Below are 26,916 nucleotides of genomic sequence, written 5' to 3'. Positions count from 1 at the left end.
AATATGATTATATTTACATTTACAATATTGCAACATCCTCCAAAGATGTCTACACTGTCTCTCTCCTGTGTCTCACCCGTGTCTCCTCTGTGTCCCTCCTGTGTGTCCCTCCTGTGTGTCCCTCCTGTGTGTCTCCTCCGTGTCCCTCCTGTGTGTCTCTCCTGTGTCTCTCCTGTGTCTCACCCGTGTCTAACCCGTGTCTCCTCTGTGTCCCTCCTGTGTGTCACCTGTGTCTCCTCCGTGTCTGTCTCTCCTGTGTGTCCTCCTGTGTGTCTCTCCCATGTCTCACCTGTGTCTTTGTGTCTCTGCAGGTATTGCTGATCGATGCACCGCTGTCAAATATCACTTCTCTCAGCCAATCAGATTGAGGAACATCCCTCTGAACCTGACCAGGACCATACAGCAGGACGAATGGCATCTGCTGCGTGAGACACACAAACACACACAAACACACATACACACTCACAGGGACACACACACTGACACAGGGACACAGGACAGAGGAAGACGCTCTAAGACCACAGAAGAGCTGAAGGCCCTCGACGCCCCCTACAGGGCACACAGCGCTCTACACTCTGGTCTGCACCTCCAGCTGAGAACAAACAGCAGTGTGGCAGACCAGGCCCCCCCCCCCCCCAGTGGTGAAGGGTTCACACAGGTCTCTCCCACCTGGACAATAAGGATACCTGTACGTGTCTCTGGGTCCTGGACTGAGACATCACAGTCAGTGCAGGAAACAACATCTCCATCGATCAGGCTGTGAACTGGGTTCCTTCAAAAGGCTGCACCCCCCACTGCTCAGCCCACTGCTCACACACGACTCTGCAGCCGAACACAAGAGCAGCCTGGGGGCCAGTTCGTGGATGATACCACAAAAGTGGGACTCATACGTGGAAACAAGGAAGTAAAGCCCAGGAAGGAGGTGGGACATCTGCTGCAGAGAAAAACCACCTGGTGCTTGATGCTGTGGAGATGAGGGAGGTGGTCTTCTCCTTCAGGAGGTCACAGCCTGGGCACACGTCTCTCAGCATCAGCAGCTCCACAGTGGAGAGATCTCTGATCACCTCGTCTGGGGTCGTGAAACAAGCATCACTCCCTACCAGCCTCCTCAGGACCTTCTACAGGGGCGTGGTGGACAGTGTGCTGACATACTGCTGGTGTCAGTAAACCAGCCATGCAGAGGAGGGGGGGGGGGGGGGGAGCTGTTCCAGAGCTGGATCAGAGCCCTGAACTGTCAGAGACCCTCACCCCTGCTCCATCAACTAATTGAGCTGCTGCCATCAGGCACAGGGACTATGAACTATGAACAGCTTCCAGGCTGCTCCACTCAGAGCTCTCTGACACTTTGTGTTTGACCTTTTCAACACTTTACATTTACAAAACATTTTTAATTCACATCTGATCATTTAATAGACAATGGATGGGACTCGGGGACAGTGTGTGTTTGTCTGATTTGATTTCTCTGGGTCCAGTGCTTCTTGTCGTCTGTTGCCATGGAAATGTGCCATGACAGTTTTATGTAATAGTACAGAGGGACAGTGGGGGCGGGGTGATCCGGAGGCAGTTACCACGGCAACACTCTGTTATCTCATTACTGTGTGTGTGTGTGTGTGTGTGTGTGTGTGTGTGTTCCAGACCTGCGTCGGATCACCGCAGGGTTCCTGGGGATGGCAGCAGCCGTCCTGTTGTGTGGCTGCATCGTGGCGTCGGTCGGATTCTTCTGGGAGGAAAGTCTGACCCAGCACGTGTCCGGACTGTTGTTCCTCATGGCAGGTAACACACCTGCCACTGTGTGTGTGTGTGTGAGTGTGTGAAGGCCGGAGCATGCTTCTGCGTTTTCAGGGACACGCAAGGGACACGCAAGGGGCTCTTGCGTGTCCTCACGCAGCCCGCAAGGCTGTGATTGGTCGGCTAACTACATCCTTTCCAGAGTCACATTTCCAGTTCATGCCACATAATACCGGCAGAAACCACGGAAGATTTAGAAGAACGGATATGGACCAAATAAAAAAGCCCACTTGTGACCACTTGTATAACCCGTCTGCCTGGAAGGAGATCCCGGCTAACGTCGGTTTGCAGGTCGACGAGTGTACGAAGCTGTGGACGAAGATCAGGGACAAATCTGTCCTCCAGAAAAAGACTGAGGAGCCGCAGAGCGATTTGAATAAACAGACGACAACGACTGCTACACAAAAAACGTTACTCCACCTAGTGTTCTGGCGGTGAATTGCTCTGCAACACGCGCCACGCTTAAAAAACCATAAATTCAAATGAGACCATCAACACAACTGCGTGGAAAGCCACAGCCGCAGTTGCAGAACCGTGCGCCGGCCTTAAGAGTGTGTGTTTGTGTGAGAGTGAGTGTGAGTGTGTGCTCTTGTCCAGCTTCTTTGTGAGGACCAGTCTGAGTCTACAACCTACCATGTGAGGACCTTTAGGTTTGGTAAGAGTTAGGCTTTTATTTTGGAGGGTTGTGTCAGGTGACAGGCCTAGGGAATACATTATGCCAAAGAGTGTCCTCACTAAGAAGAAGAACAAACATGTGTGTGTTTGTGTGTGAGTGAGCTAATGAGAGACCGTCTTTTATATCAGACCTGTGTCGCCCTCTGCTGGTCGCAGTCAAGACCTACAGCCCCAAGCTGCCTTCTAGAGAAGTGCTCTGTATGAATGGGTTAATGGGTGAACAACCACATGAAGCTTCCTCTCAGACCAGAGCAGCAGCCAATCAGAGCCCAGGAAACCTGTCGTCATGTGTCTGGCATCATATATGTTGATTGAGTGACTGACGGGTGACGCAGCTCTCAGACATGTGATCATCTGGCTTCTGTTCTCAGGAATCTTCTGCACCATCTCTCTGTGCACGTATGCAGCCAGTGTGACCTATGACCTCTCCAGGAACCCCCCGTTCATCTACGGCCTGCCTGACGACGTGGATCACGGCTACGGTTGGTCGATCTGCTGCGCCTGGGCCAGTCTGGGTCTGACCGTGGCTGCCGGCTGCCTCGGCACCACCTTCCCCTTCCTGAGTCAGGCTGGAGCTCTGCGATCCAAAACCGCTCGTGCATCCTCCGTCTGAGACGCTGCTCACAGAGGAGCTGCAGCAGGAGCGTTTAACGGACTGTGCAGGACCGGTGTCGTCCTCCAGGTGGAGCTGTGGGTTCAACCTGGAGCAGCAGACAAGAGTCTCTGCACCACAGCGCCCCCTGCTGACTGTAACACACCACTATGGTGTTTATGATGTGGACATTGATGTACCGTCTGTTAATTAACGCACTCACGCACTGTATACTAAGACTGTAGTTGAGTCAAAACATTTAAACTGCAAAGATTTTTTCAATTATATTTATTATTTGGACTTTTCGATCGTGACTGCCCCCCTGTGGCATAATCTGAGTTGACAGCAGAACCACTTTTCTCAGCTCAGCACACGTATGAACATGCAGTGCATGTATGAACAAACAGTACATGTATAAAGATGTAGTGCACGTATGAACATGCAGTACATGTTCATTCATGTTTATACATGAAGTTAATGTCTCAGTAAGCATTACACACATATGTATGAACATACATGTACATGTTCACAGGTTAAATGATATATAAAGATGTATGTGCTGCACTTTATGATTAAACATAAACAGTTTATAACTGATGATTAAGCATTGAACATATGAACATGTTACATATTAACGCTGCATGAGTGTTTGACATATTGATGTTGACTGGTTGATATATTGATCCTCGGTCCATCAGGAGCTCAGGAGTGTCACAGTTGAGTTTGAACTTGAATAACCTCGGGTCACGTCTTATCGTCGGGTGTGAAACCAGCAGCTCGCTACACGTTTCTCTCCAGGTGGTCACATGACGTGTGTTACAGTCGGTGTGGTGTAACTGTACGTGCTGTGTACACGCTGTAAACATGGCTTGGTGTTTGCTGCTGATTGAAGTGTTTGAGGTCCTGACAGCAGCTGAAGCAGAACCAGAGTCACACTCGTTCTATTTGAGTTCAGACACGTGACACAGGTTTATTTTTTATTGATCAGCTGTAAACAAACAAGAATAAACTGTTTAAACTGTGACAGAGACTTGATTGATTCTGTTGGAAGCTCCTCTTCATCACTAAAAGAACAGCTTCCTCTGGAGGAGCTGTGTAAGGACCATCATGCATCACGTTAGGGTAAGTACTGTTGAACACGATTGGCTGCTCCGTTAACCAATCAGATGCTTCACAGACGTCACAGTCCGCAGTACCGCCCATCGCCGCCGGGGGCAGCAGACGAAACTGTGCCACGCGCTGTCATGAAACCACGCCCACTCACGAGCACTGCCTGTGTACGTCAGGACCCGAGCACTGCGCACGCGCAGCCGCTCCACAGACAACGGTACCGGAGTCACAACAACCGACCGCAACTCACCGTGACCGGCTGTAGTTCGGTGACTGTCCGCCTATCGGAGGCCGGGACCGAAGCTGCTGCCTGACACAGGCCGGGGGACGGAGCCCCAGCGGACCCGTTGAGGAGGAGCCGGATCCAGGTCTCTGCCCCGAGCACTCGTTCTGCCCGGTGGACTGTGACCAGCGGGGCGGGCAGCGCGGAGCAGCCGCTGATTCACACCGATAACCCGGGTAATCCTCGCCTTGTGTCCGCTCTCAGACAAACTCCGGATGGATCCGTGCTGTCGCTAACCGCTGCTAGCATTAGCAGCAGGGCTACATGCTAACAGGCTAACGAGTAGCTCAGCAGCGTCACGCCTGGTTCCGTGGATGTGAACGAGCACCATGCTGTGATCCGGTAGCTGCTCCCCCTGCTAGCTGCACCCCCCTGCTAGCTGCTAGCCGCGGAGCTACCCGCCAGCTGCGGAACATCTGGCCGCAGACAGCTCTGCGTACAGCGGCGGACGATGGTCGCAGTGACGGCAGCTGCCCTGGAGGATCGGCCCGTCTCAGCTCTTCCTGGTGGACCCGGACGGACCCGCACTGCGTTCATGTAAACCGGTGAGCCGTGCGTGTCGGTCCGGTTGCGGCGCTCAGACCCCGCACCCCCCGCAGCAGACATGCAGGCGGCTCAGCTGCAGTACGACTTCTTCAACGAGGAGAACTCTCCGAAATGGAGAGGCCTGCTGGTGCCTTCACTGGAGAAGGTACACACAACACACACCACTGACACACACCACAGAAACACACCTGACACACACCACAGACAGAGCACACAAACCACAGACACAGCACACAACACACAAACCACAGACACACAACACAACACACACCTGACATACACCACAGACACAACACACACCTGACATACACCAAACACACACCATAGACACAACACACAACACACACCTGACACACCACAGACACACCACACAACACACACCTGACACACCACAGACACACCACAGACACACCACACACCTGACATACACTACAGACACAGTACACAAAACACAAACCACAGACACACCACACAACACACACCTTACATACACCTAGGACACACAACACACACCTTACATACACCTAGGACACACAACACACACACACCTGACGTACAACACATACACCACACACTTGACGTACAACAAACTGAAACACACACCTGAAATACACCACAGACACAGCACACGCCACAGGCACTCAACACACACACCTGGCGTACAATACACTGACTCACACCACAGACACACCTGATGTACATCACACTGACACACATAGGCACACAACATACACACCTCAGACACAAAAAACACACACGTGTGTCTGTAGGAGACTGTCAGTCTGTAGTGTCCATAGGAGACTGTGTCTGTAGGAGACTGTGTGTGTCTGTAGTGTCTAGAGGAGACTGTGTGTGTCTGTAGTATGTGTACTTTCTGTAGGAGATTGTGTGTGTCTTTAATTTTTTCCTGCCCACTGTAAATGTGTGTGTGTGTGTGTGTGTGTGTGTGTTTGTGTTGCAGGTACTGAAACAGGTGCACCCTACCTTGGGGTCCCAGCAGGAGGCGCTGCAGTACATCGAGGAGCTGATTCTGCTGCTGCTCAGTATGTTGTGTCAGGCTCAACCACGAAGTGTTCAAGATGTAGAGGTGACACAATCACACACACAGACACACACAATCACACACACAGACACACACAATCACACTTATACATACAGACACACACAATCACACTTATACATACAGACACACACAATCACACTTATAAATACAGACACACACAATCACACTTACACATACAGACACACACACACTTATACATACAGACACACAATCACACTTACACATACAGGCACACACAATCACACTTACACATACAGACACACACAATCACACTTACACATACAGGCACACACAATCACACTTACACATACAGGCACACAATCACACTTACACATACAGGCACACACAATCACACTTACACATACAGACACACAATCACACTTACACATACAGACACACACAATCACACTTACACATACAGGCACACACAATCACACTTACACATACAGACACACAATCGAACTTACACATACAGACACACACAAGCATTCACACATACCAATGTGACCCCCCCCCCCCAGGAGCGTGTTCAGAAGAGTTTTCCTCACCCCATCGATAAGTGGGCGATCGCTGACGCTCAGGCCGCCATCGAGAAGAGGAAGAGGAGGAATCCACTGGCTCTTCCTGTCGACAAGATCCACCCACTGCTCAAGGTACACACACACACACACTCACGCACACAAAAGCATTCACACTGCACTGACCGTGTTTCCCATGATGCCTTGCTGACAGGAGGTGCTGGGCTATAAGATTGACCACCAGGTGTCAGTATACATGGTGGCGGTGTTGGAGTACATCTCAGCTGACATCCTGAAACTGGCAGGAAACTACGTGAGGAACATTCGACACTACGAGATCTCACAGCAGGACATCACTGTGGCCATGTGTGCAGACAAGGTACACACTCACCTATACACACAATCTAATACCCAGATTCCTGTCACACCTGTCCCTGTCCCTCTGTCTCACCCGTCTTGCCTGTCTGTCCCACCTGTGTTGCAGGTTTTGATGGACATGTTCCACCAGGACGAGGAGGACATCAGTGGTTTCCCTCTGATGGACGAGGAGCCGTCAGCCAATGAGGAGCAGAGCTACTATGAGCTGGTGAGGAGCTTCATGTCCGACGGCCGTCAGTACCTGAGACACCTGAACCTTCTGATCAAGGTGTTCAGAGAACCCTTCACCTCCAGCCCCATGTTGTTCTCTCCACACGTACGTATCAGCTGATCACACTCAATGGTCCTCTGTCCACTGATCACACTCACTGATCAGTCTGATCTGTCTCTGTCAGGACGTGGACAGTATCTTCAGTCGGATCGTGGATATCCATGAGGTGACGGTGAAGCTGTTGGGCTTGATTGAAGACACAGTGGAGATGACGGATGATGGAAGTCCTCATCCTCTGGTGGGAAGCTGCTTCGAGGACCTGGCTGAGGTCTGTACCTGCACCTGATACACCTGTACCTGGTACACCTGTACCCGGTACACCTGCACCCGATACACCTGTACCCGGTACACCTGTACCTGGTACACCTGTACCTGATACACCTGTACCCGGTACACCTGTACCTGGTACACCTGCACCTGATACACCTGTACCTGGTACACCTGTACTCGGTACACCTGCACCTGATACACCTGTACCTGGTACACCTGTACCCGGTACACCTGCACCTGATACACCTGTACCCGGTACACCTGTACTCGGTACACCTGCACCTGATACACCTGTACCCGGTACACCTGTACTCGGTACACCTGCACCTGATACACCTGTACCCGGTACACCTGTACCTGGTACACCTGTACCTGATACACCTGTACCCGGTACACCTGTACCTGGTACACCTGCACCTGATACACCTGTACCTGGTACACCTGTACTCGGTACACCTGCACCTGATACACCTGTACCCGGTACACCTGTACCCGGTACACCTGCACCCGATACACCTGTACCCGGTACACCTGTACCCGGTACACCTGTACCCGGTACGCCTGTACCTGGTACACCTGTACCCGGTACGCCTGTACCCGGTACACCTGTACCCGGTACGCCTGCACCTGATACACCTGTACCCGGTACGCCTGCACCTGATACACCTGTACCTGGTACACCTGTACCCGGTACACCTGTAGCTGGTACACCTGTACCCGGTACGCCTGTACCCGGTACGCCTGTACCCGGTACGCCTGTACCCGGTACACCTGTACCTGATACACCTGTACCCGGTACACCTGAACCTGATACACCTGCACCTGATACACCTGTACCTGGTACACCTGCACCTGGTACACCTGTAGATGATACACCTGCACCTGGTACACCTGTACCTGGTACACCTGTACCTGGTACACCTGCACCTGATACACCTGTAGCAGGTACACCTGAACCTGGTACACCTGCACCTGGTACACCTGCACCTGATACACCTGCACCTGGTACACCTGAACCTGGTACACCTGTACCTGGTACACCTGCACCTGGTACACCTCTACGTGATGTGTTTGCTTCTGTCTGATGTGGGATTTGATTGACAGGAGTTGGCCTTTGACCCCTATGAGACGTACGCTCAGGACATCCTCCGTTCTGGTTTCCATGAACACTTCCTCAGTCAGGTGTCCAAACCTGGAGCTGCCTTCCACCTGCAGGTAAGCCCCGCCCCTGACATCAGAGCAGGTTGATGATTCTTTCAAAGAGGCTTCTCCACAGCAGCTAAAGGGGAATTGTAGTTTTAGGTGACATCTAAAAACTTTATTAGTCAAACGTGACAGATTATACACGGTGATGAAGATGATGACGAAGATTCTCTCTCTCTCTCTCTCTCTCCCTCCCTCCCTCCCCCGCCCTGTCCCCCTCCCTGTCCCCCTCCCTCCAGTCCATCTGTGAAGGTTTTAAGGAAGCTGTTCAGTATGTTCTGCCCAGACTGCTGCTCACACCTGTTTACCACTGTCTGCACCTGTTTGACATCCTCAAGGTGAGACCACAACACTTGTACACACACCTGTACACACACCTGTACACACACCTGTACACACACCTGTACACACACCCTTACCTACTTAAGTACACCCCAACTACACCTGAACTGATTCTGTGCTCCTGGTCCTTGAGATCAGCTCTGTTGGTTCTGGTCTTTGCTTGGCCCTGATGTAGGTCCTGTCTGTAGTTCTGTTCTGGTTTCTCTTATATCTACATGATTCTCTTCAATAAGAACATACAACATGTTGTGTACATGATGTTTTTCACGGGTCATTAAAGTTCAGTTGATATGTTCCCATAGCAACTGGAGGAGAAGAGTGAGGATGAGGAGGATAAGGAGTGTGTGAAACAGGCCATCACTGCTCTGCTGAACCTGCAGAGCAGCATCGAGAGGATCTGCTCCAGGAGCCTCGCCAAGCGGAGGCTCAGGTAGCGACACACACACACAAAGAATACACAAAGACAAACACTGTACACACAGTCCAGCGTGTTGGACTCCTCCCATCCTCTCTGTACTAAAATAGATGGGAAGGAGAGGAAGGGGGGTTCGTTAGGGTCACAGGTTGGATTGTGTGTGTGTGTGTGAGTGAACAGGAAGTAGTGTCACCATCTGGGCGGAGCTGCTTGGCTGCTCATTGTTCTGTTAGAAAAGAACTGAGCCGACTGCTGCTGCTTGTCAGTAAAGTTCATACTTTAACATTGTGAGGACGACGTAAAGAAGAAGAGAGAAGAATACAGGAAGAGGAGGATAAGAAGAAGACGACAGGAGGAAAAGGAGGAAGAGAAGAGACGACAGGAGGAAGAGAGGAAAAAAACTGATGGGTGGATGATTGCAGGTGGATATTAGACTTCACTTTCTTTGCTTCAGTTGTGTTGAGCTGAGTGGAGACGAATGAATGCAGATGGATGAGGTCTGGTGGGAGCTGTAGTGGGGTACGGTTGTTTGGGCAGTAGCTTGGAGAGAGCTGCTGTGCTATGGGTTGGTGGGGCAGCGGTTGGGTGTAGTAGGTGGGGCAGTCTCTCTCTCTCTCTCTCTCCCCCTCTCTCGCTCTCTCTCTCTCTCTCTCTGGTTGTGAAACTCGCTCACATACCTCAGGGGTTTATCAGTAAACTGATTATCGAGCAGCTGAAACAGCGACTGGTCTGAACTGGCTCAGAGAAAACGAGCGGTCCGTCACTCTTCAGACTGCTCCACCCGTCCTCTGCTCCACCCGTCCTCACCAGCTCCACCCGTCCTCTGCTCCACCAGTCCTCACCAGCTCCACCCGTCCTCTGGTCCACCTGTCCTCATCTGGTCCGTCCGTCCTCGTCTGTTTACTTCCTGACACGGCACCATCTCTGTCAGATTGGCTGCGTTCAGGGACATTTGGACAGTCGAGATGTCATCCTGTTTAGACGTGGTAGCATGCTAGCCTGCTAACCGACGGACTCATGTTCACTTTAAAGCGGTTAACACGTGAACGTCTCGTGTCACTGCGGAGATTTACCTGAGCTGCAGCACATGACTCTTAAAGGTACAGACATGTTTGATGTTTGTTATTAACTAAACTCTGATTTGTTGTTACTGAACGTTAGATACGATCAATGATGAGTTGGAAATACATCGCTGTCATGTTTGACCACGTCTGTGCACATGTTCAAGTGAAGATGTGATTATTTGTTTAATATTAATCTTTAATGTTTTTCACTGAGATGCTTTTTAATTTGAATTTTGGAACATGAAGAGATTTTATTTTGAAAAGCTTCTGTGTGACTTCCTGAGGCTGTGACGGTGATGTCACAGTGATGATAATGATGATGTCACTGTATTTAACAGTCCACCTGTTTCTTCCTGCTGTGACCTCATTCTTGTTGGAGTGTGCATCCATCATAGCAGCCTCGCTGGTTTGTACCGACCCTGCACCCGTCGTCCAATCAGAACTCACCCAGCTGTCACGTGATGAACATGTAGAAAACAACCCAATGACGACAAAGAGGAATAGTTCATCCAGTTTGCTCTACTGCAGGGATCTGTTCTCCAGCTAATATAGAAGTAAAGTTTCTGAGTTCTTTGAACCACGACACATGGGCTTCATCAGCAGAGTGACGTCATGAATCAAACTAACAAACACAAATAATCATTCCCTCTATTTAAAGCCTTAATCTCCAGGTGCAGTTCGCAGGTTTGACCATTAGGGGTGTTAGTCACAATTCTGATGAAGAAGGCTGTGGTGGAACCGATGAACTGTTCCTTTAAATCAAAATAAATCAGAACCAGAAGAGTCCAGGATTAGGTCTTAGCACTAACACATCAGATCCCCAGACAGGAAGCACTAAGTAACTGTCTTCTTCTTCTTCTTCTTCTTCTGTGGCGTGCAGCGAGTCAGCGTGTCGTTTCTACAGCCATCAGATGAAGGGGAAGCACCTGGCCATCAAGAAGATGAACGAGATCCAGAAGAACATTGATGGCTGGGAGGGGAAGGACATTGGTCAGTGCTGCAATGAGTTCATCATGGAAGGCACTCTGACCCGTGTTGGCGCCAAACACGAGCGCCACATCTTCCTCTTCGACGGCCTGATGATCTGCTGCAAGTCTAACCACGGCCCTCCACGGCTTCCCGGGGCTGGCTCCACCGCAGAGTATCGGCTCAAAGAGAAGTTCTTCATGCGCAAAGTCCAGATCAATGACAAGGACGACAAGGAGGGCGAGTACCGGCACGCCTTTGAGATAATCCTGAAAGACGGGAACAGTGTTGTGTTTGCAGCCAAGTCTGCAGAGGAGAAGAACGGCTGGATGGCGGCGCTGATCTCGCTGCAGTACCGCAGCACGCTGGAGCGCATGCTGGACTCCGCCATGCTGCAGGAGGAGAAGGAGGAGCAGATGAGGCTGCCGGGGGCGGAGGTGTACCGATTCGCCGAGCCAGACTCGGAGGAGAACGTTGTGTTTGAAGAGAACGTGCAGTCCAAGTCGGGAATCCCCATCGTCAAAGCAGGGACGGTCCTGAAACTGATCGAGAGGCTCACCTTCCACATGTACGCAGGTGAGGCGTGACATCACTGCCGCTGATTGGTTGTTGCTTCCTAGTGTCAGATGACTCGTATGTGATATCTATTATTCTGAAAGTCAATCTGCGGGGGGGATCTTGGGATTCTGGGTAATATATCAGATCATAGGTCCAATCAGTCTGAACATGTCGGCAGGTAAAAGTGATTTGAATTAAAGGGATAGTTCACCCAAATTAATATATTCCCTCATCTACTCACCTGGAGTTTGAGGGGTAAACAGTGTTGCAGCCAAATCCAATACAAATCAATTTCAATGGTGACCACTGCCCATTCTCATTTTTGGGTGAACCATCCCTCTGTGTTTTTGCCGAGTGCCTGTGTCAGATTGGTGTTGGTTGGTTAGAGCTGCTCTGTGTGGGTCATGCACAGTAATGATCGTTGGTCGGCTTCCTGTCTCGGTTTCTCCCTCAGATCCAAACTTTGTCCGAACATTTCTGACCACCTACCGGTCGTTCTGTAAACCTCAGGAGCTGCTGGACCTGCTCATGGAGAGGTGAGCGCACCTGTCTGACCGGTTCACACATTACATGATCACTGCAACTACAAAGCCAGGACCTGTCAGTTTCTTACTCTGTGGTTTTTGCCTCTGATGTAGGTTTGAGATCCCGGAGCCGCGACCCAACGAGACGGATCACATGGAGGGAGGCGAGCAGCCGCTCAGCGCTGAAGTCAAACGCTTCCGCAAAGAGTTCGTTCAACCGGTCCAGCTCAGGTAGAGAACTGCAGTCCGATGAGCAGCGACCTGTCACCAAGACCCAGGATCTGATCCTTCAGACCTGTTCCTGGTCTAAACCCTGATCCCAGTCTGACCCTTGATCACTGACCTCTGATCGAGTCCGTTAAGCTGCTTTCACTAAACTCTGTGATTCTCCGCACTTTGATTTGATGATTAACAACACATATGAAAATTGCAATACCCACATAAAGATTTGTGCAGTAGCGAGTCCTCTACAAAGATCTGTCAAAGATTAAAGAGCCGAGTGCTCGTTAGTCTGAAGTGAGTGCCCTCTGCTGGAATCCTCCAGTATCACACGTAGCACCCGAGCAAGACGTGAGCAGTAACGTTCACGTGTCCTCGTGGTGAGACAGCACGTTCTCCTCAGGCCTGATCCTCTTCCTCCTCTTCCTCCTCCTGCAGAGTACTGAATGTGTGTCGTCACTGGGTGGAGCATCACTTCTATGACTTTGAGAGAGATTCTTACTTGTTGAGACAACTGGAGGACTTCATCGCCTCAGTCAGAGGTCTGTGCACATGACACCTGAAGGTCCCAGATACTATGATCACCCTTTAAAACATTAAAGTCCATGACAACATGTGAAGGATTGAAATGTAAAGTTCATATCACAGTTTTAAATTCTTCACATGTAAAGTCAACAGGTGATTATGATGTCACTGTGACCTCATAATCACGACCTTCATGTGTTCCAGGCAAGGCGATGAGGAAGTGGGTGGAGTCGATCACTAAGATCATCCAGAGGAAGAAGCAGGTTCAGGTGAGCGTTCCCAGTCACAGCATCACCTTCCAGAGCTCGCCTCCTCCAATCGAGTGGCACCTCTGCAAACCAGGAAACAGCGAGACGTTCGACCTGATGACGCTGCATCCAATCGAGATCGCCCGCCAGCTCACCCTGCTGGAGTCCGAGTTCTACAGGTAACACCACCTGACCTGTCTCACACCCGCCTGACCTGTCTCACACCCACCTGACCTGTCTTACACCCGCCTGACCTGTCTCACACCCACCTGACCTGTCTCACACCCACCTGACCTGTCTCACACCTGTCTCACACCCACCTGACCTGTCTCACACCCACCTGACCTGTCTCACACCCGCCTGACCTGTCTCACACCCGCCTGACCTGTCTCACACCTGTCTCACACCCACCTGACCTGTCTCACACCCACCTGACCTGTCTCACACCCACCTGACCTGTCTCACACTCACCTGACCTGTCTCACACCCACCTGACCTGTCTCACACCCGCCTGACCTGTCTCACACCTGTCTCACACCCGCCTGACCTGTCTCACACCCGCCTGACCTGTCTCACATCTGTCTCACACCCACCTGACCTGTCTCACACCCACCTGACCTGTCTCACACCCGCCTGACCTGTCTCACATCTGTCTCACACCCGCCTGACCTGTCTCACACTCGCCTGACCTGTCTTACACCCACCTGACCTGTCTCACACCCACCTGACCTGTCTCACATCTGTCTCACACCCGCCTGACCTGTCTCACACCCACCTGACCTGTCTCACATCTGTCTCACACCCACGTGACCTGTCTCACACCCACGTGACCTGTCTCACACCCGCCTGACCTGTCTCACACCCACCTGACCTGTCTCACACCCGCCTGACCTGTCTCACATCTGTCTCGCACCCGCCTGACCTGTCTCACACCCGCCTGACCTGTCTCACACCCGCCTGACCTGTCTCGCACCCGCCTGACCTGTCTCGCACCCGCCTGACCTGTCTCGCACCCGCCTGACCTGTCTCGCACCCACCTGACCTGTCTCACACCCGCCTGACCTGTCTCGCACCCACCTGACCTGTCTCACACCCACCTGACCTGTCTCGCACCAACCTGACCTGTCTCACACCCGCCTGACCTGTCTCACACCCGCCTGACCTGTCTCACACCCACCTGACCTGTCTCACATCTGTCTCACACCCACCTGACCTGTCTCACACCCACCTGACCTGTCTCACACCCGCCTGACCTGTCTCACATCTGTCTCACACCCACCTGACCTGTCTCACACCCGCCTGACCTGTCTCACACCCGCCTGACCTGTCTCACACCCGCCTGACCTGTCTCACACCTGTCTCACACCCACCTGACCTGTCTCACACCCACCTGACCTGTCTCACACCCGCCTGACCTGTCTCGCACCCGCCTGACCTGTCTCGCACCCGCCTGACCTGTCTCGCACCCGCCTGACCTGTCTCGCACCCGCCTGACCTGTCTCACACCCGCCTGACCTGTCTCGCACCCACCTGACCTGTCTCACATCTGTCTGTCACCCACCTGACCTGTCTCACACCCGCCTGACCTGTCTCACACCTGTCTCACACCCACCTGACCTGTCTCACACCCGCCTGACCTGTCTCACACCCACCTGACCTGTCTCGCACCCACCTGACCTGTCTCACACCCGCCAGACCTGTCTCACATCTGTCTCACACCCGCCTGACCTGTCTCACACCCACCTGACCTGTCTCACACCCACCTGACCTGTCTCACACCCGCCTGACCTGTCTCACACCTGTCTCACACCCGCCTGACCCGTCTCACACCTGTCTCACACCCGTCTCACACCCGTCTCACACCTGTGTCCCCTCCTGCAGGGCGGTGCAGCCGTCGGAGCTGGTCGGCAGCGTCTGGACCAAAGAGGATAAAGAGATTCACTCTCCAAACCTGCTGAGGATGATCCGACACACGACCAACCTCACCCTTTGGTTTGAAAAGTATGACCTCCACCCACTTGTTGTGTCCCACGCCTGTAGTACCGCTCCTGTCCTGCAGCAGTGGGCTGATGTGTGCTCTCTCTGCAGGTGCATCGTGGAAACAGAGAACCTAGAGGAGCGAGTGGCTGTTGTTTCTCGAGTCATCGAGATCCTGCAAGTTTTTCAGGAACTCAACAACTTTAACGGGGTTCTGGAGGTCGTCAGCGCCATGAACTCCTCCCCGGTCTACAGACTGGACCACACCTTCGAGGTAACATAGATCAGGAGGGGAAGGGGGTTCTGGTCCCTTCAGGGTCTTGTGTTCAGATGATGTGTTTATGTCCATGAGGTTCGATCTGCAATTTTGGGGATGTTTGTCACTTTATTACTTGAAGATCGTCTGTTTGAGAGTTCTCTGTGATAAGTGATCAAGTGAAGGTTGGAGGTGTGAGGGTCTCCCTGGGTCTGAGACTGACTCACCTGTCTACCGCCAGGGACAAGTGTCCATTTCCAAACTCAAAGTCAGGTAGGAATGTAAAGTGGACATTAGTTTCAACAGAAAAGTTTGTTTTCTTTTGTTTTTTAGCAAATTCAGAGTCGACAGAGGAAAATCCTTGAGGAAGCTCACGAGCTGAGTGAAGATCACTACAAGAAATATTTAGCCAAACTGCGCTCCATCAACCCCCCCTGTGTCCCCTTCTTTGGTACGATCCAACACACTGTCACGGCTCAATCAAGTCAAACAAGATGGTGGAAGGTGAGATAATGACTGTGTGTCCGACAGGAATCTACTTGACCAACATCCTGAAGACGGAGGAGGGAAACCCCGACTTCCTGCGACGTCACGGCAAAGATCTGATCAACTTCAGTAAGAGACGGAAAGTGGCTGAAATCACCGGAGAGATCCAACAGTACCAGAACCAGCCGTACTGTCTGAGGGTGGAGAACGACACCAGGGTCCGTCTGATGACCTCAGCGCCAGGTTCTGTCACGCTCATCTCTGAGGTTAGGTTCTAAGTTCGGTTCTTTCTGTGTTTTGGAGCAGAAGTTTTTCGAGAACCTGAACCCAATGGAGGACATGTCGGAGAAGGACTTTGCTGATCATCTGTTCAACAAATCTCTGGAGATCGAACCTCGAAACGCCCGATCCTTACCCCGGTTTGTAAGTACTTCCATAGTAACATCACGTGTCAATGGATATGTGTAATCTGAAATGATTAATACAACAAAGGGCTGAGTGACTTTACTTCAGATAAACATCAGGATTATTTCAAACTTTTGGCTCGATTACTCCGCATCACTCGGTCGACAAGAGACCCTGCTCTTATCTAATCACTCACATGTAGAATAATATAATAACCTGCTGAAGTGCTTTAGGATCCTGAATCTGGATCCTTCTGGTTCCTTAAGCCTGATGTCCTGGCTCTGCACGTTCCATGTGTTTAAATATGTGTCTCGTAAACTTCACAGCGAATCAAACAAAGGGAGGACATGCAGCGGGGGGGGTTTGGGGTGAAGAGGGAGGACATGCAGCAGCTGAGGGGTTCTAAAGGTCCGTTTTGACCTCTTCCATTAATTGCTCAGCCCTAATACAGCATCAGGTCACATTGATGGAACCTGATGAACTCGGGTGATTAGTTGAGTCTGAAGTCTCGTGGCTCAGGTGTTTGTGTTGAAGCTAAATATAGATCAACCTGTGTGCATGAACCTGAAGACATCAGTGAATGGTGTGGACATCTCTGTGTCTCCAGGTGAAGAAGTACACGTGTCCTCTGAAGTCTCCTGGGATCCGGCCCACGTCAGCCAGACCCGGCACCATGCGCCACCCGACCCCGCTGCAGAACGAGCCCAGGAAGATCAGCTACAGCCGCATCCCCGACTCCGAGGCCGAGGGGGTCGCGGTGTCTGCCCCCAACTCCCCCCGCACCCCCCTGACCCCGCCCCCTGCCTCCGCCGCCTCCAGCTCCACTGACGTAGGAAGTGTCTTCGATTCGCCGCAGGGTCCCAGCAGCCCCTTCCACTCCAGTAAGACCCGCCCACTGACCAATCAGAGTTGACGTGTGTTAGTGTGTTTGCATGGAGTGTGTGTGTGTGTGTGTGTGTGCGTGTGTGTGCATGGGGTGTGTGTGTGTTCTCCCCTCCTCACAGTGTTTTTCTCTTCACAGACTGCGACAGTATCTTTGCTGTGTTCTCTCTTCCTCACGGTCCACGTTAGTATGACCCTCCTGACTCTCCGTACATGTCCATCAGTCGTATCCACCTGTCACTCACCCGTCTGTTGACTCACCCGTCTGTTGACTCACCCGTCTGTTGACTCACCTGACGACTCACCCGTCTGTTGACTCACCTGACGACTCACCCGTCTGCTGACTCACCTGACGACTCACCCGTCTGTTGACTCTCCCCGTCTGTTGACTCTCCCCGTCTGTTGACCCCCCCTCTCTGTTGACCCCCCCTCTCTGTTGACCCCCCCTCTGTGGACATTAGATCAGATTATGGATCAGGGATGATCTGATCAGAGCATCTCACTCATCCGTCCACGTTGTTACCGTAGCACAGGTTTGTCTCCATCCGCTGTTCGATCCCCATGTGTTCTGTGAACCAATCAGCTGAATGCGGGTCCAGCTTTCCTAACATTCACCTGAGGGTCAGAATATTAGGAACAGGTGGACGGTACATGTTCACTGACCTGTGGTTGATCATGACAGTGTTTGTCTCTGTGTGTCCTCTGGTCTCAGGGTCGTCCTCTGTCTCCTCCATGGTGAGTTTCAGTCGGGGCTCAGAAGACGCTCCTGTCCCTCCTCCTGTTCCACCTCGAAGACGACCAGAGTCGGCCCCGGCTGAGTCCTCCCCCTCCAAGGTACCTGACCGTGTGTCCAGACCCTGTCCACACCTGTGTCTCTTAACTCCAGCCCTCCACACGTTGACTAGGTTTACAAACTCTGCTGTTTCTCCCAGTCTGACTTTACACGTGACCAAGTTCTGAGACTTTCACACAGAAGCTACGCAATTCTGTTATAGTGATGAACCTCTGATCCTTCTGCCTAGGAGACATGTGAACCATGTGACTCGTCCACTCTAGAGACGGGACGTGTTAGAGACGTGTGTGAGACAGGACATGTTAGAGACGTGTTAGAGACGTGTTAGAAGTGTGTGAGACGGGACGTGTTAGAGACGTGTTAGAGACGTGTTAGAAGTGTGTGAGACGGGACGTGTTAGAGACGTGTGTGAGACAGGACTTGTTAGAGAAGTGTGTGAGACGGGACATGTTAGAGACGTGTTAGAGACGTGTTAGAAGTGTGTGAGACGGGACGTGTCAGAGACTCAGACGTGTTGGAGACGTATTAGAGACAGGACGTGTTAGAGACTCAGACGTGTTGGAGACGTGTTAGAGACTCAGACGTGTTGGAGACGTGTTAGAGACTCAGACGTGTTAGAGACTCAGACGTGTTGGAGACGTGTTAGAGACAGGACGTGTTAGAGACTCAGACGTGTTGGAGACGTGTTAGAGACTCAGACGTGTTGGAGACGTGTTAGAGACTCAGACGTGTTGGAGACAGGACGTGTTGGAGACGTGTTAGAGACAGGACGTGTTAGAGACTCAGACGTGTTGGAGACGTGTTAGAGACTCAGACGTGTTGGAGACGTGTTAGAGACTCAGACGTGTTGGAGACGTGTTAGAGACAGGACGTGTTAGAGACTCAGACGTGTTGGAGACGTGTCAGAGACTCAGACGTGTTGGAGACGTGTTAGAGACAGGACGTGTTAGAGACTCAGACGTGTTGGAGACGTGTTAGAGACTCAGACGTGTTAGAGACAGGACGTGTTGGAGACGTGTTAGAGACAGGACGTGTTGGAGACATGTTAAAGATGAGACGTGTTAGAGACGGGACATGTTAGAGACGTGTGTGAGACGGGACGTCCATGTAACAAGTTAGAGACGTCAGATGACAATAAAATCAGCTGATCATCATCTGTAAATAAAAGGGTCATGTGACTTATTGATAAATTGATCTCTGATCAGATTTATTGATCAGTTTCCTCCACACTGACCAACTGTCCCCCTCCCCCCCACTTCCCCTCCATCCTCCAGATGATGTCGAAGCTGGACAGCCCCCCCGCCGTCCCCCCTCGTCAGCCCACATGTAAGCTCCTCCCCCCTCGTTACTCATCATCCTTGTCATCGTCATCCCCCCCTGACAGCCCCCCCTCGCTGCCTCCTCGGGAGCCCCTGAGTTCTCCTCTTCACCTGCTCCCCCCCCCTCAGGGTCGCCCTCGCTGTGACCTGCTGCCTCAGGCCTTCTTCCCCTCCACCACCTCCTCCTCCTCACCCTCCATCAGTTCCATCCCCACCACCTCCTCGCCCCCCCTCCCTCCGCCAACCCCTGTCACCCCCAGCCCGACTCCTGCCTCCAGGAAGATGCCCCTCCCCTCCCCACCCCTCGTACCCCTGGATGGACCCCCAATACCCCCCCGACACAGTGTCCCCAAACTCCCCCCCAAGACTTACAAGAGGGAGTCTCTGAGCCACGCCCCCTTGCTGGACACCCCCCCTGCACTGTGATGGGACGAGGGCGGAAGGTGTTGGACAACCTGGGTGGGGGCGGAGCTCTGTTAATTAACACTACAGCTGATTGGATCAGAGTAGAAAATGGATTTCAACACACCTGATCGACCAATCAGGACTCTGATCCAGTCCAAACTGAGACAAAATACAAGACTGATCATGTGCTCTTATTCTGAAAAACGACCTGATTGTGGCCTCCAGCAGAACGTCAGAGAACGTTTGGAGAACATTAGTTGAACATGCGTCTGTGGTCAGAAGTTCATTTCTGTTGTCTGTGAGCTGAGACCTGATGGGACCTGTTGGGAGCTAATGGGACCTGTTGGGATCTGATGGGACCTGTTGGGATCTGATGGGACCTGTTGGGATCTGTTGAACCTGATGGGACCTGTTGGGACCTTTGTTGAGCAGACTCGTGAAGAGAGGATTGTGGGTAATGTGGTCCTACACAGACCCACATGGACATAGTTTTAGGCGTTGGTGGTTCAGGATCCGTCAGGTACTGGATCAGGACCACAAAGGTACTGAAGTGGATCTGATGATGTAACGTGATGATGCTTCTTAAAAACAAGGGAATAAACGTGTTTCTATGACGACACATGACTCATGTCTCTGTGGTGTGGGGGGGGGGGGCACTTCCTGTTGGCTGCAGTGATTTCACCATGACAACGCATAAGACACGTTATTCATGTTATTAACCAGTTGATGAGTCACGTGACCACTGTCATGTGACTGGCAGGGCGTGTTCCAGTGATGCAACAGGAAGTCAGCTGAGTATCGATCTTAGATTTTATTCTTTTCATCAAACGTCAGGATCAGAAAACAGCTGCAACATATTGATCTGTTTTATTTTGTACAATTAAGTAATATCGATATTTTTTTAGGCAAAGGAAACTTGCATCATAACAGACTTTTATTTTGAACGTTTCTCGTTTTAATCACACTGATGACATCAGCACGGGGGGGGCTTCATTGTTCCGTGGTGGTAATTGGACAAAGTCAAACTGGTTTCAGGCCACTCAGAGGTGCTGGTCCAATTTGATTGGTCCAGACACAGAGCAGAGATCTGATTGGTGGATTTCCTGGCCTGGTTTGCATTCAGGGCTCAGTCTGGATCAGGTTCTGGATCAGTCTCTGGATGCGGTCCAGAATGATCTGGTTGGAGCTTGAGCAGTCTTCAGGTCCGTACGGGGCCCGAATGGTCAGGACCCCCGCCACCTTCAGCTCCTCCCCCTCCTCCTCCACAGGGACCCGGTTCTTCTCCAGCCAGCTCCGGACTCCGCCCCTCCTCCTCAGCAGCTCCTCAGAGTCCAGGCTGCAGGTCCTCTGGGGGGGGAGGAAGGAGGCGCGCAGGAGCTCGATGGTCGCCTCGTCAGCGTCCTGCAGGACCTCCACCTCCTCCACAGCGTGACCCATCACCACATGGACCGAGGTCCCGCCGTCCTCCCTGAAGTCCACCAACACCAGGCTGCAAGGGGGACCAGACCAGCGAGAGACATCAGATCCAGACCTGGACCAGCAGCAGATCCAGACCAGGCCTGGATCTGGTTTCAGAACCAAATGTCAAACTGAGGCTGAACAACTGAGGCTGAACAACTGAACTAATCCTGTCAGAATAAAAGCTCCTTTAAATGTTTCAACTTTTGAAGACGTTATATTAATATCAGAATAACTATATGAAGTACAGGGTCACAGTACACATAGTACACACAGTACACATGGTACACACAGTACATGTGGATAGTCAAGAGTGAACTACATGCCTCCTCACGTGCGCGACTAACCATAAAACATGATTTAAATAAAGTAAACTGTGTGTGTACTGTGTGTGTTTGTGTGTATATATGTACTCTGTTTAAAATGTGTGTATATGTACTGTGTGCGAATTTGTACTACGTGTATGTGTGTTTGTGTCTGTGTGCATAATTTGTGTTTGTGTCTGTGTGTGCATATGTAGTCTGTGTACTATGTATGTATATGTACTGTTTGTGTATGTGTATATATATGTACTGTGTGTGTATATGTACTGTGTGTGTGTGTGCATATATATGTACTGTTTGTGTTTGTGAACTACGCATGATTGTGTCTGTGTATATGTACTGTGTGTCTATATGTACTGTGTGTGTGTGTATATGAACTGTGTGTGTGTGTCTATATGTATATGTATTGTGTGTGTGTGTGTGTGAGTGAGTGTGTTACCTGGCAGTCACCGGATCCACTGTGATTAGATACCCGCGCCGCTCTTCATCTTTTCCCGCCTTCACCTTCACCTGTTTGTTGACGTAATGGATCCACTCCAGCGGACCAATCAGGGACCAGTTGTTCTGCATCGCGACCTGTTTATCGATATGAAATCAATAATCAATAATAATCAAAACACAACCGCACACTGCTGCACGAGCTTCACAGTCCTCCGGGTGAAACAACAGCTCGACACATGGTTCCGCTTCCGCTTTATTGTCAAATGGGAGGCGCTGTTACTTTTTCCTCTTTATTTAAAAAACAGACTGAACAAACGAAAGAAGCTGTATTAGTTTGCTGTGATGCTGTAAAGTTCCAATAATGATAATAATAATAATAATAATGATTTATTAATGTGTCACACCGGAACACGTGCTTCATTCACCCCGGAACTCAATGACACCGATCATCACATGAGGCTGTTCACCTCATTCTCCAGCAGAGGGCGCTGCCAGCTTCACCTGCTCGATCACTGGATTATGGATTATTGATCAAAATCACATTATTCTCAATACCATCGTTTCACAGCAGGGTTTGTGTGTGTGTGTGTGTTAAAGAGAGAGAGAGAGCGAGAGAGAGTGTGTGTGTGTTAAAGAGAGGTAAAGAGAGAGAGAGTGTGTGCATGTTAAAGAGAGAGAGAGAAAGAGAGAGTGTGTGTGTTAAAGAGAGAGAGAGAGAGAGAGTGTGTGTGTTGTTTGTTTGGGTTAAAGAGAGAGATAGAGAGAGAGTGTGTGTGTGTGTTTGTGTTTGTGTTGTTTGTGTTAAAGAGAGAGATAGAGAGAGAGATTGTGTGTGTGTTTGTGTTGTTTGTATGTGTTAAATGTTTTGAGAGAGAATGAGAGTGTATGTGTGTGTGTGTGTGAGAGAGAGAGAGAGAGAGAGGGGTGTGTGTGTGTGTGGGTGTGTGTGTGTGTGCGTGTCTATGTCAGTGAGAGAGAGAGTGTGTGTGTGTGTCTGTAAAAGAGAGAGGGAGGGATTTGTGTGTGTGTGTTTGTGTGTCTTTACAGGTGGACACGCCCCCACATGGCCCCGCCCCCGCATGGCCCCGCCCAAAAGTACAGTCACATGGCCTTTAAAGTTTCACAGTTACTTGAATTTTTCACAGAAGCTGAAGAAGAAGAAGAAAATGGCGGACTCCACCAGCAGCTGCTCTTCATCAGCCAACTCCTCATCTTCATCAGTCAGACGTCTCACCCTCTCAGGTAACTGGTCACCTCCTCAACATCCAGCAGCTCCACCAGTAACCCTCCACCGGTGGTCTGCAGCTGGCTTCACACTCTAGTTAATGAGCTGCTAGTTAACTGTGTTCATCATAACGAGTGAACTAACCTGAGGTGAGTCAGCTGATCTGGAACCAGCTGCTCTGGAGGTTAGTTAGTGTGAATCAAGACTCTGTTCTCCAGTCAGATGATCGACCAGCTGATCTGTAACCAGCTGCTTACTGGGGTGGGGGTAGTGACTGATAAATATACTGATCAATAATTATGATTATCGATTATGATTTAATATGGTGATGGAGATGATGGGGTTGAGAGAAGATGGAACTAGACTCACAGGGACTCACTTGTGCCTCTTGAGGAACAAAGTGTTATCACAGGCTTTATAAACAGGGAGAAGGAATTAGAAATCAAAGCATAAACATTTCAAATGTAACATATTGTTATAAACTGAGTTCAGACTGAATTAAAATCGGAGAAGAAGAAGAAGCTGGTGTTGTGTTAACAGTGTGTTACTGTGTTCTGTATTAATCATCTGCACATGAGGAGATAATCTGGATTATACCACTGCTGTGAGGGGGGGGGGGGGTCTAATTCATTGATTCATTGTTTGAATTTACATCATGTGAGTTCATGCAAACACAACACTCCTCACTAACCAGCCAACTGACCCACTAACTAACTAACTCATGACTGAGTGATCAGATTCACACACACCAGTCATCAGTCTTTCCGGATGTGTTACTTGTAGATCATTGGTTCATGGTATTTTATTTTGAAAGCCTTTCAGTTAGTCCATTGGAAACAACCGAAGAAGTCCGCGGCAGCTTTCGGCCTGTCCCTCCTGGTCCTCGTGTCTGTGGCAACCCTGTCTGTCATCAGCGTGGTGTCCTACCTGCTGCTCGCCGGCCTCTGCGTCACGATCACCTTCCGGTAGGAGCCAATCACAGTGCAGGGGGTCTGCAGCCAATCAGAGCAGGACTTCCGCTTGAAATGTTGAGATGAATAAAGTTGATTCGCCTTTGACTGAGTGATGATGATGATGATGATGATGATGATGATGATGAAGAAGATGATGATGGTGATGATGAAGATGAATATGCTGATGTTGATGATGATGATGTTGGTGATGATGATGATGATGATGTTGGTGATGATGATGATGATGATGATGATGATGATGAAGATGAAGGTGATGATGATTATGATGATAATGATAATGATAATGATAATGATGATGATGATGATGATGATGAAGGTGATGATGATTATGATGATTATGATGATAATGATGATGATTATGATGAAGATAAGATGAAGGTGATGATGAACATGATGATGAACATGATGATTATGATGATGATGGTGATTTCAAATGAAATTGATCACTTCCCAGTAATGATGTCACGTCTTCCTGTTTGTAGGGTTTATAAGTCAGTGATTCAGGCCGTCCAGAAATCAGACGAAGGTCATCCATTCAGGTAACACACACACACACACACACACACACACACACACAAAAACACACATATACACAGGTGTTCCTAATAAAGTGTTGATTTAATGAAGGTGTGTAAAACAGCTGATGACAGATAAATGTCCTCCTGGGTCAGGGGTCTGTTGGACCGGGACATCTCAGTGTCCTCTGAGTCGGTGCGTCAGTTGGCAGATCAGGGTCTGATCCACCTGAACTGGTTCAGCAGTGAGACCAGGAGGCTGCTGCTGGTGGAGGACCTGGTGGATTCTCTGAAGGTCAGAACTGTTCACACGCAGTTAAAGGACACGTTTGAGGACAAATGTCCACACATGGTCCCACAGCTCATTGTCCTCTGCATGTCTCTGAATGTTCCAGCTGGCTGCCGTCATGTGGCTGATGACATATGTTGGTTCTGTGTTTAATGGAGTCACCATCCTGATCCTCGGTGAGACTGCTTCTGTTCTGGTTCTGTTCTGGTTCTGTTCTGTTCTGGTTCTGTTCTGTTCTGTTCTGGTTCTGTTCTGGTTCTGTTCTGTTCTGGTTCTGCTCTGGTTCTGGTTCTGTTCTGTTCTGGTTCTGTTCTGTTCTGTTCTGGTTCTGTTCTGGTTCTGCTCTGGTTCTGCTCTGGCTCCTGTGACTAATCGACAGTTTCTCTGTTCAGCTGACATCTTGTTCTTCACCGCTCCGCTGATCTACCAGAAGAAAAAGGTACCGAGCGTCTGTTCTCAAAGAACCTGAGACAACCAACTTCTGTTTGCTGGAACAATAGTAAAACATAAAATATTCACACACACACACTCAATGGCCAGATTATGTCACATGACTTCATCACAGCTCTGTCATGTGACTTGAGTTAATCTTGGTGGACGTCACATGACTCGTGTCAAAGATCCAAGTTAAGATGAGGACCAGGAAGATGGCGAGTGTTGGACTCAGGTTCACTGACCTGCTGTGACATCACTGAGCCGATGATGCGTTCAACACAACGTGGAGTTTAAGACTCTGATGCTTTGATCTTTAATGTTTAACAAGATCAAAGTTTCAAAGATCAGATCATTGATCCACCGATTGAGAGATTGATTCATTAATTGTTTCCTCAATTATTTCATTGTCAGCTCTCTCACTAACATTCAAACTGTGTGTGTGTTTGTCTGTTTGTGTGTGTGTGTGTGTTCAGGTACAAATTGATGACATCATAACATCAGTTCGCTGCAGGTTTGATGAGAAGCTGCTGAAGTGAGTTTATCTTTAATCACTGAATTAATTTCATGTCATTAATATAAACATGTGTAACAGTAACTATCAACATGTAGACATAATTAATGTTACATTACATTACATTAAAGTGTCATTAATATTATTGTATATTTATACTAAATTGTATAAATTAAAGGTTTTTAGTTTCATTTTCCACTTTGAATTTCAGGATGTCCATTGGACAGAGAGGACTTGTTTGTTTACATCGTGTTCATTTTTACATGTGTGGTGTTTGTTCACATGCAGCTGATTGGACTGTTCATGTGTGAGAGGATGCTGATTGGCTCTCAGCTGACTGGACTGTTCATGTGTTTGAGGATTCTGATTGGCTCTCAGCTGATGGTGGCGTTCCTGTGTTTTCAGGCTGCAGAACGTTTTACCAGGAGCCGTGAAAAGAACCAAAGCTGAGTGACCTGCAGACACACCTGTGGTTCCGCCCTCTCCTCTGATTGGTCCGTTTGTCACTGACTCAGCTGCTGAATTTACTTTGAACGTCTTTTAATAAAAAACTGTTTAAAAACCTGCAGTGTGAACTGACCCCAGCTCCCAATGATCATTGAGCTTTAAAGACAGATAGAAGAACCAGAACTGGGTCGTTGTTTTATATCCGATCACATCAATA

General features: G+C 50.1%; 4 protein-coding genes across 7 annotated transcripts in view; 3 read left to right on the top strand and 1 right to left on the bottom strand.

The window, feature by feature from the left end:
- The window catches only part of tmem178a (transmembrane protein 178a), a 4,997-nt gene extending 901 nt beyond the window's left edge, over positions 1-4,096 (top strand). Inside the window, exons 2-4 of the mRNA XM_062388386.1 lie at positions 312-425; positions 1,636-1,773; positions 2,835-4,096. Of these exons, the coding sequence (XP_062244370.1) occupies positions 312-425; positions 1,636-1,773; positions 2,835-3,076 (494 nt within the window). The 3' untranslated portion in view covers positions 3,077-4,096. The remainder of the gene's footprint in view (positions 1-311; positions 426-1,635; positions 1,774-2,834) is intronic.
- A 243-nt stretch (positions 4,097-4,339) lies between these two features.
- Positions 4,340-20,698, top strand: LOC133953984 (son of sevenless homolog 1-like). 2 transcript variants are annotated; one of them, XM_062388207.1, is made up of 23 exons: positions 4,340-5,139; positions 5,956-6,081; positions 6,579-6,710; positions 6,790-6,954; positions 7,060-7,269; positions 7,349-7,492; positions 8,599-8,709; positions 8,937-9,035; positions 9,342-9,469; positions 11,399-12,060; positions 12,497-12,578; positions 12,681-12,797; positions 13,224-13,327; positions 13,515-13,737; positions 15,440-15,559; positions 15,647-15,809; positions 16,125-16,242; positions 16,323-16,495; positions 16,584-16,700; positions 17,290-17,563; positions 17,704-17,748; positions 18,277-18,398; positions 19,632-20,698. In XM_062388207.1, exons 1-23 carry the CDS (start codon positions 5,053-5,055, stop codon positions 20,100-20,102), a joined length of 3,993 nt encoding a protein of 1,330 aa, XP_062244191.1. In that variant the 5' UTR covers positions 4,340-5,052; the 3' UTR covers positions 20,103-20,698. The 2 variants fall into 2 exon arrangements, with proteins under 2 accessions (XP_062244191.1, XP_062244192.1); XM_062388208.1 differs by lacking the exon at positions 17,704-17,748.
- A 175-nt stretch (positions 20,699-20,873) lies between these two features.
- gemin6 (gem (nuclear organelle) associated protein 6) lies at positions 20,874-22,528 on the bottom strand. The gene is made up of 2 exons (XM_062388425.1): positions 22,302-22,528; positions 20,874-21,570 (listed from the first exon to the last, which is right to left on the bottom strand). The coding sequence occupies exons 1-2, from the start codon at positions 22,430-22,432 to the stop codon at positions 21,201-21,203; spliced, it is 501 nt and encodes a 166-aa protein (XP_062244409.1). The 5' UTR covers positions 22,433-22,528; the 3' UTR covers positions 20,874-21,200.
- An 899-nt stretch (positions 22,529-23,427) lies between these two features.
- LOC133954101 (reticulon-3-like) lies at positions 23,428-26,793 on the top strand. Of its 3 annotated transcripts, XM_062388399.1 has the most exons (8): positions 23,428-23,545; positions 24,343-24,493; positions 24,985-25,041; positions 25,174-25,312; positions 25,413-25,482; positions 25,699-25,745; positions 26,215-26,273; positions 26,658-26,793. In XM_062388399.1, exons 1-8 carry the CDS (start codon positions 23,470-23,472, stop codon positions 26,704-26,706), a joined length of 648 nt encoding a protein of 215 aa, XP_062244383.1. In that variant the 5' UTR covers positions 23,428-23,469; the 3' UTR covers positions 26,707-26,793. The 3 variants fall into 3 exon arrangements, 2 of the variants coding, with proteins under 2 accessions (XP_062244383.1, XP_062244382.1); XM_062388398.1 differs by having other exon boundaries at positions 25,413-25,745; XR_009920743.1 differs by having other exon boundaries at positions 25,413-26,273.
- The last annotated feature ends 123 nt before the right edge of the window (positions 26,794-26,916 follow it).

The sequence above is a fragment of the Platichthys flesus genome, chromosome 5, assembly GCF_949316205.1.
Source record: "Platichthys flesus chromosome 5, fPlaFle2.1, whole genome shotgun sequence".
In the NCBI taxonomy this organism is placed as follows: Eukaryota; Metazoa; Chordata; class Actinopteri; order Pleuronectiformes; family Pleuronectidae; genus Platichthys; species Platichthys flesus.
Note: the sequence above shows the minus strand (reverse complement) of the source record. Positions and strands in the feature narration are given on the sequence as shown.

Excerpts from the sequence above, each read along its gene's own strand:
- LOC133953984 (XM_062388207.1), top strand. The coding sequence starts at position 5,053 with ATGCAGGCGGCTCAGCTGCAGTACGACTTCTTCAACGAGGAGAACTCT. Across the intron at positions 16,701-17,289 it reads CCCGATCCTTACCCCGGTTT|GTGAAGAAGTACACGTGTCC; the intron begins GTAAGTACTTCC and ends CTGTGTCTCCAG. Across the intron at positions 17,564-17,703 it reads CAGCAGCCCCTTCCACTCCA|ACTGCGACAGTATCTTTGCT; the intron begins GTAAGACCCGCC and ends TTCTCTTCACAG.
- gemin6 (XM_062388425.1), bottom strand. The coding sequence starts at position 22,432 with ATGCAGAACAACTGGTCCCTGATTGGTCCGCTGGAGTGGATCCATTAC. Across the intron at positions 21,571-22,301 it reads GTGGATCCGGTGACTGCCAG|CCTGGTGTTGGTGGACTTCA; the intron begins GTAACACACTCA and ends TCCCCCTTGCAG.
- LOC133954101 (XM_062388398.1), top strand. The coding sequence starts at position 23,470 with ATGGCGGACTCCACCAGCAGCTGCTCTTCATCAGCCAACTCCTCATCT. Across the intron at positions 24,494-24,984 it reads TGCGTCACGATCACCTTCCG|GGTTTATAAGTCAGTGATTC; the intron begins GTAGGAGCCAAT and ends TCCTGTTTGTAG. Across the intron at positions 25,746-26,214 it reads TGATCTACCAGAAGAAAAAG|GTACAAATTGATGACATCAT; the intron begins GTACCGAGCGTC and ends GTGTGTGTTCAG.